The sequence below is a fragment of the Chamaea fasciata genome, unplaced genomic scaffold (genome assembly GCF_029207755.1).
Source record: "Chamaea fasciata isolate MVZ Bird 193981 ecotype frontalis unplaced genomic scaffold, bChaFas1.0.hap1 SCAF_1, whole genome shotgun sequence".
Taxonomy (NCBI): Eukaryota; Metazoa; Chordata; class Aves; order Passeriformes; family Sylviidae; genus Chamaea; species Chamaea fasciata.
The window spans coordinates 71,455,056-71,473,320 of NW_027094086.1; the positions used below are offsets into that span (position 1 = coordinate 71,455,056).

An 18,265-nucleotide genomic window follows, 5' to 3' on the forward strand; every position below is an offset into this window, starting at 1 on the left:
CCCTATATGGGATTATAGGGACAAAAATATTCCTATAGTTCTTTTCTGATTTACAAATACAGTTTTTCTGCAGACTTCTTGAATATAAAAAAAGCTCAAGAACAAAGATGAACATTTCTTCCAATAAGACTAAAATTTGGACCTGCAGTTCCCTCCCTAGACAACAGAGAGAGAGAGAGAGCATTGCTACCTCAGAATTTCAGTATTAAATTCTGTGAATTGCCTTGATGGACAGTTTCTGTCCATTGACAGCAAGGCACAAAGTTGATTTTAATATGGTGAGTCCTATCAGACTACCTTTGTTACCTTTAATGACATTCTGTTACCTATATTATTCAAGAAATCAGACTAGATAGAATCTATAAATTCTTATATTTATACTCAGTAAAGAGTTGATTGTGGAGTAATCTTGGATAAATGAGTGAATCAGTATTGGTAGTTTGCATACAAAACCGGAATGAGCAAATAAATAACATATTATTGGCCTCAGTCCAAGAAGAGGTTGATTTGTGAAACACTCACTCTTAAAAATAACCTCTACCTAGTATTTGAGGATATTTTGTTGGTTTGCTGCAGAACAGGATGATATTTTGTGGGAAACTGAAGATCAACTGCCACCTTGTAGAAAACACCACCGTGCTATGTTCTTTAACTGAGCTATGCCAACCAGCTAAGAAGGCAACCATAGTTTATCAGGCTTTAGAGGAGTGATGTGTTGCTAAGAATCACTGCTAAAGTCATCTGTATGATTCAGGGAAAATTCTGACAGAGATCAACTTGGATGTAAGATACTGAGAGAACAGGAACTCAAAGAACAGTTTGACATGTACCACAGAAAATCTTCAGCTGGAGAACCCAGGGAGGCTGCTATCCTTCTAGTGGGGTCCAGGTGGAGAAGAGAGAAGTACCTAACCCTATAGTATTGAAAGGCACTTTAATGTTGTATTCAGTATAGATAGTGGGCTCCATCTTTTAGCCCTAGGACTTAAAAGGTATCAGCTGGAAGTGACTTGAATGGTTGAAAGGAAAGCGTAGTCCCAGGGAACATGAACAGTCAGGAAACAGTCCTGTGTGCATAAATCCCACGTATAATCTGTTAAGGTCATGTTGTTAATATTCTAGGAAAGGGTATTTGTGAAGAGATTTTCATTATTGTCACAGCACAGCAGTTACTCTTTCACGAGAAGCAGATATTCTTATTTTCAGTCTGAAGACTTTAAAATGGTACCTCTTGACCTGCATTCAGAATTACTTCAGTTTTTTTCTTACAGACTGTAGTTGTAAGAAGAGAGTGGCTTCTCTGTCTACTACAAATACGGAAGATTTTTGTCTAAAAGTCAGTGTCTTTTATCTCAGTTCAACTAGTTTTTGATGTGTAGATTTTCTTTTTGAGAGAATAGTACAGAATGGAATGTATTACCAAATATAAAGCCAGCATAAGCAGCAGTCTTGATTCGTGGTGTTCCTTGTACTGTTCTAATCTGCAGGAATTTCAGTGCAGAGCATCATGCACTACAGGCTGATCAGTTAGTGGTTTTGATCCTTCCACAATGCTCTTTTGAGTCAACAGTGATGACAAAACAGGAAGGAAGAGGCGCTCTTATGTGCTTTGCATTTCTTCAGGTGTTTAGCTGACCAGCCCAGCCACAGTGTTCATAAGTAGTTGAATTCAACTTCTTTCACGGCTGTCTTTTTTAGTGAAATAAATGAAAATAAACAATCCACATTATCACACAAGTGATAATGTCAGGACTGAAGTGTGAATGCTTGCAGCCTGCAGGAAGGAGAAGGTGGCTGAAGGCTGTATGTTCAGCTGGATGTGGCAAGGTGTTCTACAGTGTGCTTCACTAATTGCAGTTCTCTAAAGCAGCCTCTGCTTGCAACCTTCTCTTTTGTACAGTGGGAATGGAGGAAGGAAGACATTCTTTGGAAGGAATTCTGGTGTGGTGAACAGCTTCATCAGGATGTTTAAGCAGAATGGAATAGTGCCCTGGCCAGAAGAGAAAAAGAAGGGGAAATATTCCATCTCTCCTGATGTCCCCTACAAAATGAGGGCATTCTGTTTTCCTTTTCCTCATAAGATTCTTTAGCTTGTAGTTGACTTTATGCTGCTTCCTATTTTTTTCTCTTTTTTTTTTTTTTTTTTTTTCTTGTTTCCTTGAAAACATTTGTTGCTTTATGACCTTTTACCAGCCTTTCTGAGTTTCAAACATGTAGGAAGTAACCTGGACACTGAGTGTCTGCATCACTGTGTGTCTGGAATTATAACAATCATAGGAAGATAGTGAACCAGCTTGCATTTACTCTCCATGGTACAACAGGAGCATAGTGATGTAAAATTGTAGCTAAGAGCACTCACCTCTTCATTAACTGTGTAATTATAGTTGTTATCAAGTCTGAACAATCCTGTACTGTTAGATAAAGAGCGACCTGAAAGAGTAAGTTTTCATTATAGAAAAAAATTGATTGGTTGTACAGGTACTATTTACAAGTTAGAAAAATACCTCCACCAAGGAGCAATGAAAGTGAAACATTGCCAATGAACATAAGCAATAAAAATGCACTGGTCTCTGGGATGTGAATTTGCTAAAATGCCTAAACATACTAAATTAATCTTGCATTGAAAAAATAAATTATCAATTCAATATTAATTAGCAGCAAAGCAAGATTCTATCTTGATTCAATGAAACAGAAGTTTTTTGCCAAATACGTGCAGGATCAGTTTCACGGGACCTCGTGTAATTGAATGCTGTGCTTACAAGTGCACAAATGCTATGAAGAATGTGAATTTTTCATTATACTTGACAGAGACAGATAGCCAAGGTTGCTGCAAATATTAGAAGCGTCTCTAGCCCCGTTATTGCCATGCTCTACTCAAGGTCATCAGACCTGAACAGGATTAATTATCCCAGGCAGAGGATTGGATTAATGGCTACACTTCTTCTGGTACCTTCATGAACAGAACTGCAAAGTCTGCAAAAATACTCTTGTGAGCCAAAGAGAATGCATGATTCTGAGTAACACCTGAGGATCATGCACATTTTGAGGACATCATATTTTCTGGTGTAGCTGTTTCTCTCTCTGACTCTGTCACGGGCTTTTTCAGATGCCTTTCCCCTCTTCACTGGTTCAGGCTTCTGGTTTTTATCCTTAGCCAGAAGGAGTCTCTCCTGTCTGCCCATGAGAAAATTGGAAATGCTTGTTCAGTTTCAAGATGGAATATGATAAAGAAAGAAGGAAATTTTTTTTGCAGAGTTCTTGTTCATCTGTTTTCCAGAGAAGCAAGAAATTAGGCTAAAGCTGTCACAGGTAAAATGGGCAAAATGAAAATATCAGAGAGCTTTAAAAGAGGAAGACCATAATATCAAATGAAGAGGAAGACCCTAATAATACCAAATGATGGGGAAAAAGATACAGGGTTTGGATTTTTTTAATATTCAATATGCTTTTAGGTTAATTCAAAAAAATAAAATTGTCAAATGCCATATTAAAGGAGAGAGTACCTATCAAAATGTTCTGCAGAAGTTCACATTTTTGGTATGTTCTGTGTTTGTATTTTTTTTTTCAGTCTAACTGCAAAAATTATGGCAGAACATTTAAAATACATGAAAGAAAAAAACCAATGGTTGTAGCTTATTCCTGTTTGAATCAGACTGCATTTCCCTGAAAGTCCTCTGGACTGGCCTTGCAACTCTTGTTTCATTTGCAGCATCCTACTCAGAAACAGGAATAGATTCCTGTAGATAACCTCATCAATATAAAGCTTAGCTTAAGCTTTTTCTAATATGCAGAAAACCTTGAAGAAGGCAGGTGTCACTTGGAAATGTGTGTATATCTGTCACACTCTTCAAGAAACTGATTAACTCTGGAGCTCGTACCAGGCCTGAGTGCAAGCCTCATCAAAATGTTCTCCGGTATTTACAATGGGGTGTGCCTTGCAGAGTATTGATGCCACACTTACTTTATTCTCCTTAATGAAACTGTGCAAATTTCATTTTAAATTTTAGGAGCGTCTTCTACTTTCTTTACTGCCTGCTCACATTGCCATGGAAATGAAAGCAGAGATCATTCAGAGGTTACAAGGTCCAAAGGCAGGCCAGCTGGAAAACACCAACAACTTCCACAATTTGTATGTCAAAAGGCACACCAATGTAAGGTATTGTACTGTAATAAAATGTATCAACAACATTCAGAAAAAAAAAAATTTGAAAGAAAGGGTCTAGAGAGGAATTAAGAAAATATTTTTTTAAATATGCTTTTCAGCAACTTAATATGTAGAATCCCTTAATCTGATCAAATGCTGACAATGCTACATTCCAGAAGATCCACAAAGATGTTAATACAAAGGGGAAAAAGCCACACAAAAAAAGAGGCTTTTTTTCACAATGGCTTCATTTTTCAGTCTGAAGTACCAAATCCTACTGCAATGTGTACTAGTCAAAATTGCAATTCATGTCAGTGTTATGATTCTGATTTTGCATTTTTCTTAACTGGAACAGTTTTTCAGGATTTGTATCATCAGAGGCAGCTTTATCACATATGTATTTTACAAAGTACCTGAGACAAAATATACTGGTGACAGATCTAATTATTTATTAATTGAAAATTTCTAGTAGCTGGAAAAATAAAACACTTTCATTTCTAAGATTCTTTCTTCTTTAAAAGGGTTTTCCCCTTTTTTAAGTTTGTTTGTTTAGGTTTTTGGGTTTTTTTTGTGATTGGACAAGTTACTTTGAATGATATTCTTAGAAACTGATTTACTAAAAATGTTGCAGGACTTTTGAGGAAGCTCATGTTCTCTTGTGAGCACAAATACTCTCTGCAACTATTATATTGCTATTATTATACTGCTGATTTGTGACTTGAGAAAATATTTCTATTTTTTCAATACCCTAACAGATAGAGGTGTAGAATGTTTATAAATACCTATAAATATAGGTATGCCTAAAAAGGTTATACCTGAGAAGGTAATACCTATTAAGATAAACATGGGTATATATTACCTAAACACAACACACATAAAGGTAAATATACATTTACCTAAAAAATGTACTTATATTTATTGCTCTACATTTAGCAGTGGCTTTTTCAGGTATGGACATATCCCTGTGAAGTCCAGGGATTTTGCTTTCAGGTGTTGCTGTTGTTTGATGGATCTGAGCCCTGCAGAAGGAAGCTGTGACCAAGATTCTGTTCACTTCTGTTGCAGCATCTTGTACGCTGATATCGTGGGATTCACTCGCCTGGCCAGTGACTGCTCGCCAGGGGAGCTGGTGCACATGTTAAATGAGCTGTTTGGCAAGTTTGATCAGATTGCAAAGGTGGGTTGCTATGGGCTGCTGCTGTTAGTTTCAATAAGAAAATCATCTCTAAAATGGTTTTTTTTTTTTCCTCTTGGGGTCTTCTGAGACTTTGGCAGGAAGATTGGATTTGAAAAGTGTGAAGAAAACGTTCTGGCTCTGGTCTGAGTGCAACAGTGCATTCCTGCCGGAGTGACAGCCTGTGAAACCCAAGACAGCTCTCTAATAGGACCAATAGAGACAGCTCATGAAGCCCAGTAAAGCTTAATGGCAGATGAACAGTTCTTTAAATAGATTTTTTTGCAATAACAAGGATTAAGAAACTCAAGATAGAAAAGTGTTAGTTTTATGGTCTCAGAAAAAGCATTTATGAGACTGAAGGAGAAGAGAGACAATATTGATCGAATCAATTTTAATTACTGACCACAGCCTCTTTATTATTCAAGAAAAGAATTAAATACAATCAGAAATTTTTCTTCTGATTATTTAGGCATCATTTTTATAAAAATTAAATCAAACTTCATGTGTGAAGGCAAAATCATAGACCTCTGAGCTGATAAAAATTTTATGTGTTTTTTTTTTTGTTAAAAAACTATTGTCCAGTATTTTAAAAATTAAATTAAATTAAAACTAAATTTCAGGTTTTTTAAAATAGAAATCTTTACATGGCTTTAGAGTATAAAATATAGAAATACTATTATGATTGCTAGCTTCTGGAAATATTCCATAGTGCATCTTCATAGATGTAAATGTGGAAGACTATGTGTTTTAGTTTCATATTTCAAACAAAAAGGCTTTAATTAGATTGGGGACATGGCAGTTTGGCTCAGTTCTTTATTCTCAGGTGTGAGCATGTTTCCAGTTAAGTTACTTCCTGTTTTTGCCCATTAAGGACCATAACTGGTAGGGGGATCTACCATACAAAACTCTCTCAACATTTCTGTTGTAGCAAGCCCTTCTCCACTGAAACAAACTTTACTAGACTGACTTTGCTAATGTCATTTAAGTCAGTCTTTGTAACAGTAACCCTTCATTTATGTATTTCAAATTGAAAGTGACTATCTCACCTTGCTTTTTTTTCTCCAGGAAAATGAATGTATGAGAATTAAGATCTTAGGTGACTGCTATTACTGTGTTTCTGGACTACCTATATCTCTTCAAAATCATGCCAAGAATTGTGTGAAAATGGGATTGGACATGTGTGAAGCCATTAAGTAAGTTCCAAACTTTTAAAAGCCTGTAAAACCTGTTTCCTTTCACTAAAAGTATATCTAGGTGAGCTACACTTGGCAAAAATATGTATCATGTGGACATTTGGATTTTTGGGAGTCCTCTTTGTGATATATTTTTTCTAATAAACTGGACTTTGATTTTAAAACTTGGTATGCTCTTCTGAAAGTTTAAGTTGCAATTTTTATGTTTTTGTCTAGATCACATTAACCACTGTCCATGTAGCAAAGTAGGAAATTGATCCATCCTTGTGAGGTATATGTGTGCTGTGCACCTCATCATGAAATGGATAATTATGTTGAACTGTGTTGATCTTAATGGTTAATGAAGTACCCATAGAAAATTATTTCTCTAATCGTTAAACGTTATCCTCATATGTGTGTAACTGTGGTCACAGAAGGGTCTTGGGTTTTAGTTATCTGGTCTTCTAATTCAATTCAGGGCAATTACTGTATGGGTAAGTTGACTAAAGCAAATTTGGTTCTTTGCCCTTTCATGCATTCATGGAAAAGGTATAGTATTTTTGGAAACTAGTATTTTGATCTCCTTGCTTCAGCACTCTTTTTGTAAAACTAACAGGAATCAGGTTGCTGCATTCTTTAAAATGCCGTTTCTTCATCCAAAAATGGTTGTACTTTACATAGTGTCCAAAGAAATCTGTTTTTAAATGGTACTTGGGATTATTTCTCCTTGCCAAGCAAGATTAGAGTCTGCAGATTTGGTTGCATTTCAGTTGCTTTCACTCTTTTTTTTCAGGATGCTTTCTCTTTTTCGCTTAGGTGTACTAGGCAGTATCACAATTAAGTCATTTGCTTTTTTAGCATACCAGGAATTAAAGCTACCATCCCTGCTGTAGAGTAGTTGGTAAAAGGGCGTCAGTCCCAAAGTTCTGGCCCCCCTTGTTGGTTGGTATCGGGTTTTCCTTCACCCGAGATTCAGGTGGTTGAGAGTCTTTTGCCCTCTGAAAGCCCTGAGCCAGCTGCAAGAATGAAACGGAGTCTTCAAGATCTTGTTTCTCAAGATTTCTTGTGTTGTTTATTATTTCATATCTTACGATGTTCTCTGTGCCCAGCCGAGGTCCATTCAGCAGCCGAACAACAGGCGACTCCCCCTCCAATGGGATGTTGCTGCCTTCTTATACTGATAATTACTTGTCTCTTGTTTGCAATTACATGCCAATACCTATCATCTATACTAAAAATGTCATCTTTACTCTGACCCAGTCCCCTAGAACTACTTTGTGCCACCGTCACAGCAGAAGATGGAGACCAAAGGAGATGAACAACTCAGGGCACCGCCCTAAATCCTCCATCTTGTCCCTATTCACCTCTGTTCTAAAAACCCAAAACTACACAATTTTCCACCCTGTGATAAACTGAACTGCTTTCATTCACACCTCTGTGGCTTGCGATTCCTCTCTCAGTGTAGGAACTGAACTGAAAGTGAAACATGAACTGAAATCAAAGACAGTGTCTTCCTGGGCTCTGTGCCAGGGTCTCCAACCCCCCTGGACAGGTTCCAGACCCCACAGTCCAGGATTCGAACCCTCTTGCTCCGGTCCCAGACATCTCTGCTGAGGTCCATGACCTCACAGGGTGCCCAAAGGATTGCCCTGGACTCTGACAGGTCGGCTTAAAAATGTTGAGATTTTTTTCACCAGCCTTTGAGTAAAAATGAGAGCTTTCTGGTTTGCATTTCGAAACATCTGTGTGCTGTGTGAGAAATGTGAGTTAAAAGCATTGGCATAGAGTTTCTGATCAACCTGTTGCTTTGTTACTTAAGAGGAAAAAGTATAGGAGGTTACAGGGTGGTGGAAAAACAGCACTAATCTTGAACCATAAAGTGCCCGTCACAAAGAACCGAAGTATATCACACATCATAATGCAATGTTTTACTCGAGCTCAGAGAGCAATCTGTCAGTTCCTCACACTTCAGAACTTCCAATTTTCTCTGAAATAACTTTCTGCTCAGTCTGCCATCAAGTACGTTCATTGTTAATGCTGTACGATCAGGTTCTTGGTAAGAGCAGCCTCATAGACTAGAAAATTATATGTTAGTTGTAAAGCATATTCTGATCTGACTTTATTACTGTAGTCAGAAACCACAATGCTCCCATAGACAGATGCCTGATTAACACAGCCTGTTTACAGAAGGAGTGAGAAATCTGTACCCTGTGTTTTCAAATCCTTTCAAAGTATTATGTCAAGTGTCGCAGCCTGCAGGTGAATGAAAATTGCTGATTATTAATCAACTCCATATTTTGTAAGTGATTGCTACATCTTTGTATGGAAGCATCTCCTGACATACTTCTGTGCCCTGTAAAATGAGAAGTAGTAATACTCTTGCTATTGGCAGTGTGTCACTCAATATGTTTCACTTGCTCTATCTGAAATATCTTTTTTGTCAGATAGAAATTGTTGTTATATTCAGTCACTGAGGTGCAAACTGCCCCTTCAGTGTGTAAGCTACTGAAATAAAGTAGTTTGCTGTTTATATTAGTAGTTCAATATAGATTTTACCACCTGAATATAATTTCAGTTCCAGTTCTCTTTGAAGCAAAAAAGGAGGAATTCTGCCAAATTGCCAGTTGATCTGTACCACGAAGTCTAATTCAGTCTTCTTACCTAATGTTGTGTAGCTCCATTTTGAGCAATTCAGCTTCCCTCTGCTATGGATTGTTCCCATTTAACATGGATTGTAGTCCCACTGATTAATTGCTTTGCTTCTCTGCTCTATGTTGGAACAAATCCAATGTTTCTTATAGTCTGCAGCTTGCTTGCCCAGGAGTGGGATGCTCACTTTATCAAGCCCTAAATGCCAGTGATGCCTATGATGCTGAGAGCTGGCCACCTTAACTGGGTGCTTTAAGGACAGAGCTTATCTATTAAGGCAAAATATTTTTGTGTGTGAAAATGTGTGTTATTTCCATTCAGCTCAAACTCTACCTCTTTGTCTATCTGGTGACTTCCTAATTTGCATGTTTCTCAGTCACACATTCTCAAAGACTTCCTGTGATTTGGTAGCATGAAACAAATTCTGTTTCAGAGGAAAGTGAAAGAAATTGGTGGATATAAGATGGTTACACCATTTTTTGCATGTTAGATACAAAATAAAAGAATTCTTTTAGGTATGATTTCATTCCTGCAGGTCTGATCCAAAAGGAAACTATGCTGTTAAAGCTGGCAATTTGCAGGGAATTAAATGCCTAAAGCACATTCAATGTGTTCAAGTATGTAAGAAAGGGCTAGGTGAGTCTTAGATACGTTAGTCCAGAACTACAGATGAATAATGCTCAGGTAAAGCACATAGATATTTTCCTAAAGACCTGGACTCTTGCTTGTATGGAGTAAAGTTGTTACAGTTACCTGCAAGGTAACCATGTCTCTGAAAATTGCAGAATACTTACAAACTCAAATTTCACATTGATATAAGAAAAATACAGTCTTGATGAGTGTTTTGACTGCCCAACCATGTTGGGCACGCAGACTATACTGTGCTGAAAGAAACCAGAGAGACAGGGGGAACAGAAAATGAAATAAAAGTGGGAAGTTTGAGATGTGCTTCTGTAGGTAATGCAGATGTCTTCTGGGGATGTAATAGCCTACATTCTTGAATGCATTCACTGCCTGCATGGTCATAGCAATTGTTCGAGGAGTTAAAGAGAGAAGAAGTGGTAAACCCTAACTTGGTCTTGAGTTACACTGCTAATTTAATGTCTTCTGTGATCTCTTTAATTTGTGAGACAGAAGAAGGCATTCAGTTTTGGTACAATTCTGCTTGCTCCCCTGCTTAACTCCTGAGAGCTTATTATAAAGCAGACTTTATTCAGCTTGCTCTGCAGAATATGGAAGGGCAGTCTTTTGACAAGCACTCATAGAGGATAAATGTTCTGCTTTCATTTTCCCCAGTTTTCAAAAACACTTTTTTCCAAAGTTCTAGGCTTGTGTCATATATCTTGTGCAGAGCAAAGTGGTGTTTGTGATTTGCAAACTGCTTACAAAGATCATTTACAGGCAATTCATTTTCAAGTGTGTCAGCTACACAAGAGCAGTGTAAAATGGCAATGTGAAAAGAAATACCAATAAACGCTTGAGAGAGACAGACGGAATTATAATACTTTTGGTCATGTTCCTGTTACTTTCATTTTCCAGAAAAGAACCACTTGAGAATAACTGCTTAAATGCAGGATTTACCATATCAAATTAGGCCTGTTGTGTTCTATGTTCCCTTAAAAAAAAAAAAAAAAAGGAAAAAAAAGGAAAAAAAAAAGAAAAAAAAAAGAGAGAAAACTGTCACATTAATAAAGTTATTCAGAAAGTACAGAGCTGATGATTCTCATTACTTAGATCGAAGATGTTGCTAGAACTATGCACCCAATTTGCATACAGGTGCCATTTGCGTTCCTTATTCTGTGGTTGTTTCTTCCATTAACACCCTGAAGTTAATTTCCCCAAGTGTACGTGCATGTTTCTTATTACTGGCTAGGTTTGGGTCCACATCATGTGGGGTTTAAATACGTAAATCCAGTTAAGTTATGATCTTTCAATTTGTTAGAGCTGTCTAAGCCTGTAGATATCTGAATTAGTTTCATTACTCTTTACATGTGTGGTTGGGTACCCATTTGACAGACATCTGGAAATGCTGTTTGACCTCAGTCTCTCACCAGTGATTCAAAAGAACTGCTTCTGCAAAGATAAATGCCTATCTTATTTGTAGGGCTCTTCTGAGATTTGGGATGGAGTGAACAGATACTTAATTCAGTCACTGAAAAGCTCAAAGGTTTAGATGTGATCTAGGCAGTGAGGGTAGCCTTTAATTTGCTGTATAACATCCTAGTGGGTGCAGCATTCACTGAGCATGTGGAAGGTTGTTGAGCCTATGTTCTCCACAGCCTGAATGGCACTAAACCCATATCCCCAAAGCATGTACAAGCTCCAGGCTGTGGAATATCCTGAGGTGCTGTGATTTTCGTCCTTCCTCTCAGATATGGCAGATATGAAAAGGTCTCCAACAAACATTAGGGTCTGTAGATAGAAGGCTGCGTCACAGTAGTTCCAGACCTCCAAAAGTAGCCTGTAGAACAAAAACGGCTCTTAAGTTCTACCATGAGAGTAAACATTTCCACTGTTCTTCACAGCCCTCCCAAATAATTTCAGATGAATATAAAAGAAGGAACTTCAGACACAGACTTGAGAATTAATATTTCTACAAATTGTTGCAAATATAGATAATAGGAAAGGTAACATATAATCATAACATTAAAAGAACGGAGGCAATACTAAGAAGAGGTAAATGTTATTACTGTTGTTACCGCTACTTTCATAGAATCATAGAACGATAGAATGTTTTGGATTGGAATGGGCCTTAAAGACCATCTAATTCCAGCTCCCCTGCCACGAGCAGGAACACCTCCCACTAGAGCAGGTTGCACTAAGCCCCATCCAACCTGGCCTTGAGCGCTTCCAGGGGTGTGCCATCCGCATGATTTGGCTGGTAAATTAAAAGAAAACAAAGGGCTTATTATGTGTATTAATGGAGGCTTTATTCTCAACCGCAGGAAGGTGAGGGATGCGACTGGAGTGGATATTAACATGCGCGTAGGAGTGCACTCTGGGAATGTGCTCTGCGGCGTCATTGGGCTGCAGAAGTGGCAGTACGATGTGTGGTCCCATGACGTCACCCTGGCCAACCACATGGAAGCTGGGGGAGTCCCAGGGTAAGAGTCTCCTCTGTTAACTTTTGGACACATGGATTTTTCAGTCACGGAGAAATGCATAGGCACCATGTCTTAAGCCATCAGCCTTCATGGAGATGCCTGAACTAATTCTTAGGTTCTGTCTTGAGAAGAAAAAAAACTCCAAAACTGAGGCACTCAGTATTTCTTGTGATTTAAGGAGCAGTTATTTTCTGGACAGAAACCTTTAGATTTATGCCCTTTAGAATTTCTAAAATTTAGATTAGAGGGACTGCAAAAGAAGTGAGCAGCAAATAAAAGGTGCATCCAAAAACAAGTAAAAAATGTTGATCAGGTTTAAATTATGCTTTTGTTCAGTATTTGTGACTTTATCCTTCTTTTAAAATATAATTTCAGCCGTGTTCACATCACTTCAGTCACCTTGGCACATTTGAATGGAGCTTACAAAGTGGAAGATGGGGATGGAGATGTGAGGGACCCATATCTGAAAGAGCATAACGTTAAAACTTATTTTGTAATCAATCCTAAGGTTAGTAGTACTTTTATTTTATGGCAAATCATACTTGTTTTTTGACCAGGACCACTAATCTATTGAATAATTCACTACAATAAGATATTGATCAGAGCTGTTACTGATGCCTACAAATATATAATGTTTGCAGTGCAAATGTTTCCCGCTCTTCAGAAATAAGTCTCTGCTGTTTCCCAGCAATATCATTAAGAATTGCAGGTTCTTAGCATCTCTCCATTTATAAGTCCCCAGTCATGGAGATCTGTGGTGCCAGATGATGCAGTGCTGCTTCAAAAGGTCATGAACACAAAGGCTGATATTTCCCATTGTCCTCTGTCAACCAGGGAGAGAAGCGAAGCCCGCAGCACCACATTCGGCCTCGGCACACCCTCGATGGAGCCAAAATGAGAGCTTCTGTCCGCATGACCCGGTACCTGGAATCCTGGGGAGCAGCCAAGCCATTTGCACACTTGCACCACAGGGACAGCATGACCACTGAAAACGGCAAGATAAGCACCACAGTAGGGGCCTACTTATGTCATTTTGTACAACATAGCAATATTTGAAAGGAAAAAGCTGCTCGCTGCTGTATACCTGGTTATTTCTGGTAGAAGAAGATACATGTAGCTTGTTCATGGCATAAACCCAGTGAAGTTGCTGGAACTAGCTTTTCTATTGAAATAGGAGTTTTGGGTTAGGTTCTAAGTAGCCATGTCTTCCTGTAAGTGCATCTCTGCATTATAAGGAGTCTGGCACACTTACTAAAGTACAAAATCTAACCCTCTGAGCTCAGACCCCCCCAAGTCACAGCATGTACAGTGGCTACTCTTCGTCTTGTGGAAAGATATTTTGAACGTAACGCCAGAATGTAACACCTATAGGAAGGAAATCCTTTAATACAGAGAAATTCCTAGAGATTTATTGACTGTTTAGATACATTCTCCATTTGGAACATGGCCAAATGGAGCAAAGGCTATGAAGTTAGAGTAATCCCTGTGATACTTTGAGTGGATTTTATTCAGAGTACCCCAGGAACCAAATCCATACTAACTCTAACATCAACCTTTTGAAGGTGCACCTACAATTCATTAGCTGTGGTTGAAGGACTGAGTTTTAAACTACTATAGTTCAATGTTGTATCTTTTACACTGAACGGATTTCTTTTTAATTTTGCTAACACTGTTATACTGCTGTCAGTAAGATACTGTCAATCTACAGCTTGTACGTTGCATTATCTTCTACTTCTTAAAAGAGAACGCACAAAGGTAAATTCTAATAGTCTTCAACATTGGCATTCAGTTTTGCTCCTGTACAGACGAGATATATTCTTGTTTAATAAATATAGTGCATCAGAATGTGGATTGTGACGGGTTCATTACAGGAAGTACCCACCGTCACTATTAATCACAAAATAAATGTGACTGTGATTGCTGCCATTGCTATTAATTAAAAAATAATGACCAATGTCTGTATTTGGCCACTCAGGTCTGTTTTTTTCAAAAACACTTAGGATTATTTTTTGCTGGCATGAGTTTGGTCCAGATCCAAACAGTGGTGGCATTGAAGTCTTTGTGGTAAAGAAAAACACTCTTGGATTCAGACTGTTGTATTAGTTTATCCTGTGTTAATACTGATAGATGAGTTGTCTTCCAGGTCACTCCATCTTCACTTCCAGCTGTATTTTTTTTTAGACCGTTTTAATCAAATGCTAGACGTATTTAAACTGGAAACTTTTCTCCTTGCTTGACGTGTTTTCAAGACTATTTTAAAAACAATTTAATATTATTAAAGTCTACTGTAATTAATAGGGATCTTTTTGTTTGTTTTTTTGTTTTTAGGATGTTCCCATGGGGCAATATCACTTTCAGCGTTGCAGAGAGAGGTAAATCAATCTTAAAAAATCACTTGTTCATAGAAAGTCCATATAAATAAATATATATTGGTATGCTTTCAAATATTGAGGGCCATTGATCACACAGACTGTTTTTTTTTTAATGTAAATGCTGATAACTCTTACATCAAGAAGGGCTATAGAAACAGATTTGGCAGACATGTTACTTATGAATTGCAAATTCACTTCCTGATAACAAATAGCTTTTTTCTGAATTTGTATGTTGGTGAACAACTACAAACCAGGTACTCTACCAGTGGGAAAAAATTATATACAGGAAAACTGGGAGGGAGCCCAGAGAGGGATAAAAAAAAGGAAGATGGAAAGGGCTGTTAATAATTTTTCTTACAATAGCTAATAATATGTACTAGAAGAGACATTTTGTATATTTGTTTAATTGCTTTGTATTTGTATTGTGGTTTATTTTTTGAAGTCTTTTGTATGTTTGCAGTAGTAGTTATTCAGAAGGTATTTTGTGGTCTTTTATAGTGCTCCTACTACACAAAATGTTTGCAAGATCATAATAGCTTTAAGTTTTCATGCTGCTGCTTGGTACCTTGATGACTAGGGCAAGATGGTGATATCATAAATACCAGTAAAAAAAATTTCTAAAAAAAACCTTCTAAAAATTTGAATTGTTAGTGTCTCTGGTTACTGTGCAATTACCTAAAATATTGCTGAGTTCCAGAAGGTGAACAAGTTTTGACTGAACATGCTTGTATTAATAAAAATAATCTAATTCTAAACCTGTACATTTATATTTGGATAGTATGCCCAAAGCATTTCTGTCAGTCAATGAAAATCATTAGACTGTGGCATTTGGAAACAATGCAGTTCTTGAAGATTCTGAAATGTTCTTGTTTTTGTGTTTCTAAACACCACTCTAGAATAGATTCAGAAGGCACAAAAAATGTGTTTTGATACCATATTATGGAAGGAACTTCTTCCATTACTGGTGTCTAATTTCCATAGTGAGACAGACATGTAATTAGGATTCTAGATAAGCTAGTTAATAATTCTCACAGGATAAAGCTGCAATGATCATAAGCCCTTTGAAAATCAGTATTTTATTAGAATATGAAAATGTAGGGTTTGAAGCCTGACTATAGGCTTCTGTTTGTGAAAGTCTTAGCTCTGAAGCATTACACAACAGTCTTTTGTTGTTAAGGACCTGCCAAGAGAATTAACTGTGTTTGGACAATGTCTCCTCATCTGTCTGTGTATTTCTCCTAGATTGTTTCTGAGATTGATTTCTGTGAAAAAATGAGTTTTAAGCACTTTCTTACTTTCTTCTTTAAGCACTTCTTAAATCCACTCTCATTGAATAGGCATGAAAACACTTGTGGTTTTTTTTAAAGTTCCTGCAGGTAAACTAATACAATCGTTGTATTAATTTGAAACCAGCAGCAGATTATCAGTTTTAGGGAAATAACCCAAAAACTTGATGTTGAGAAAAATCCATGTTACCTTCAATGGGGTTGAATTTGTAGGTTAAGAATATTTTGGTGAGGAAAGAGTAAAATTTCAGATCTGACTACTGACTTCTTAGAAAACACTGGTCTTAAGTTAGCAGTGGATTTAAGTTTTCAAATGCAGACATCACCTGTCAATACTTGAGATATATAATTTTCAAGGAAAGCACAGCTACTGAAAGGATTGGTGATTTTTTGCAGCAGTTTATGTTAGCAAAGGTAAACCCATTGTCACAATCCTCTGTTGGGTTCATGCTGAGTCCAGTCAAAAGTAAAGAAGTTTTTTTTATTGCAGATGAGTTGCAAGGCTCATAAACAGAGAAACGTGATGTATATTTGAAACTAAGTTCAGATAGTGCTCAGTTTTCTTATTCAAAATAATAACGTATTTCCAAGAAAAGAAAAGTTAGCAGGATTTTGGTAGGGGATACCCATTATGCCTCAGTGCACTAATACATTGCGCTCATGATACAATTTTTACAAGATTTTTAAAGAAAAATTGCAAGAAACAGGAATGCTTTATGAATTTGAGCATATTCCCATTCTTTTAATGAATTCATAACACTGTGGAAGACTTTCCTTAGACCAGAATTTCTTGAGCTCTCTTGGTTTTTTATGAAATATTTTCTTGTGTTTGTAATTAAGTGCTCACTAATAAGGAAGCTCTAGATTTTTGAGAGTGTGTGTGTTTTTGTATGAGACTGTGGCTAATGATGGTTTTTTAAGAGTTTATTATGGGGGTCATTGTGCCTGATGCCTGTAGTTGCTATTGCAGCACAAATGTTAAAAATTTATGGTAACCTCAAAAGTTTATGATAGCAGATGTTTTTGAAGTAACTTCTCACATTTTTCATTTCAGAACAAAATCACAGAAAAGAAGATTTGAGGAAGAACTGAATGAAAGGATGATCCAAGCCATTGATGGAATCAATGCCCAAAAGTATGGCTTTATCCTCTATCCATCGTTGTCTTTGTCCACTCCAACTTTGACATAAGTGTGCAACAGAGGGCAATGTTTAATCGTTTTTGCTCCCACATGCACACCAAGTCTGAAAACAGTAAAGTTCACCAATATTGGTGTAGGAAGCCCTGCACATTTTGAAGATAGGCTGTAAAGTAACATTTTCTACTATATAACACAGTGCCTGTGAATCGTAGTGTGATGGAGGTATTGACATGTCTTGATCTTCCTGGCAAAGGGAGTTTGCTCTGTAACTGTGTCTGTAGACTCATGGCCGTCTACATGAGCCTATAGTACAGATTTATCTTACCTTTGGACAGAGAAGTAAGACACAAGAAATGACTGGCTCAGGAATCAGAATGATGTGAAAATTTATGCTTCGTAATTGTCACATAAACAATTCCTCAGGATTAGAAACTTTCTCTAAAACCATAGTTTAATGTCTCTCAGTTAGTTAGTTGGTTTCTTAGAAAAGGCTAATCTTGATGGCATGTTGGAATTGCTGGGCAAGACAACTTGCCATTTTTTTTCTGTGTCCTAGGAAGAGCTGGAGGCAGTAAAATGTTTTCTGTTTCCTGGTGAATAAATAAGGCTAGAAAGAAATCGGTTCCAGTCCAAAATAAGTGTTCAAGCTTCTTTTATTTCTCTGATGAAGTAAGGGAATTGCCATTCAAAAATGTGGACAATAGTTGTCATGAATTACATTTTTCCCCCACTACTTCTGTTACTTAGAATCTTAATCAGCTGAGTATTACACCTAATTATTAAATTTTCTGTTGGGGATTGGTTAGATTTGGGTTTTTTTCACTTAATAGAATTTTTTCCCATACAAACATATTACATTGAATTTAAACCTTTAAATTATACACATACATGCACTACCTTAATTATATACATGCAGATTTGGAGACAGGCACAGTGTCATGGGTAGTTCACCGTAAAACAAGGTCCCATTTTGGAATTTTTTCTAGTTTTAGTTCTATTAAATGGTACTAGAATGTAGGAAAATGTTTTTCAGTAATTTTAGAAGAGTGTTGATATTTATAGGTCATAGAGAGAACACAGTGAAAAAGGGTAGGTCATGTGATAGGCAAAGCCTTTTGGTTATACTAGACTTGCCTAAAACAGCTGTATAAATTTTGGCAGATTTTTTGCTTCTTTAGGTTCACTTGCTCTGATAAAAGGATTTAAAAAATGATGTTTTG

The 18,265-nt window shown here is 37.1% G+C and overlaps 1 protein-coding gene across 2 annotated transcripts in view; it reads left to right on the forward strand.

Annotated features, from left to right (window-relative positions):
• Positions 1-18,265, forward strand: part of ADCY2 (adenylate cyclase 2) — a 207,527-nt gene that overhangs the window by 130,768 nt on the left and 58,494 nt on the right. For both annotated transcript variants that reach the window (XM_066185951.1, XM_066185962.1), the window contains exons 5-12: positions 4,008-4,156; positions 5,210-5,321; positions 6,387-6,514; positions 12,088-12,246; positions 12,622-12,754; positions 13,081-13,257; positions 14,575-14,618; positions 16,959-17,039. In XM_066185951.1, the coding sequence (XP_066042048.1) occupies positions 4,008-4,156; positions 5,210-5,321; positions 6,387-6,514; positions 12,088-12,246; positions 12,622-12,754; positions 13,081-13,257; positions 14,575-14,618; positions 16,959-17,039 (983 nt within the window). The remainder of the gene's footprint in view (positions 1-4,007; positions 4,157-5,209; positions 5,322-6,386; positions 6,515-12,087; positions 12,247-12,621; positions 12,755-13,080; positions 13,258-14,574; positions 14,619-16,958; positions 17,040-18,265) is intronic.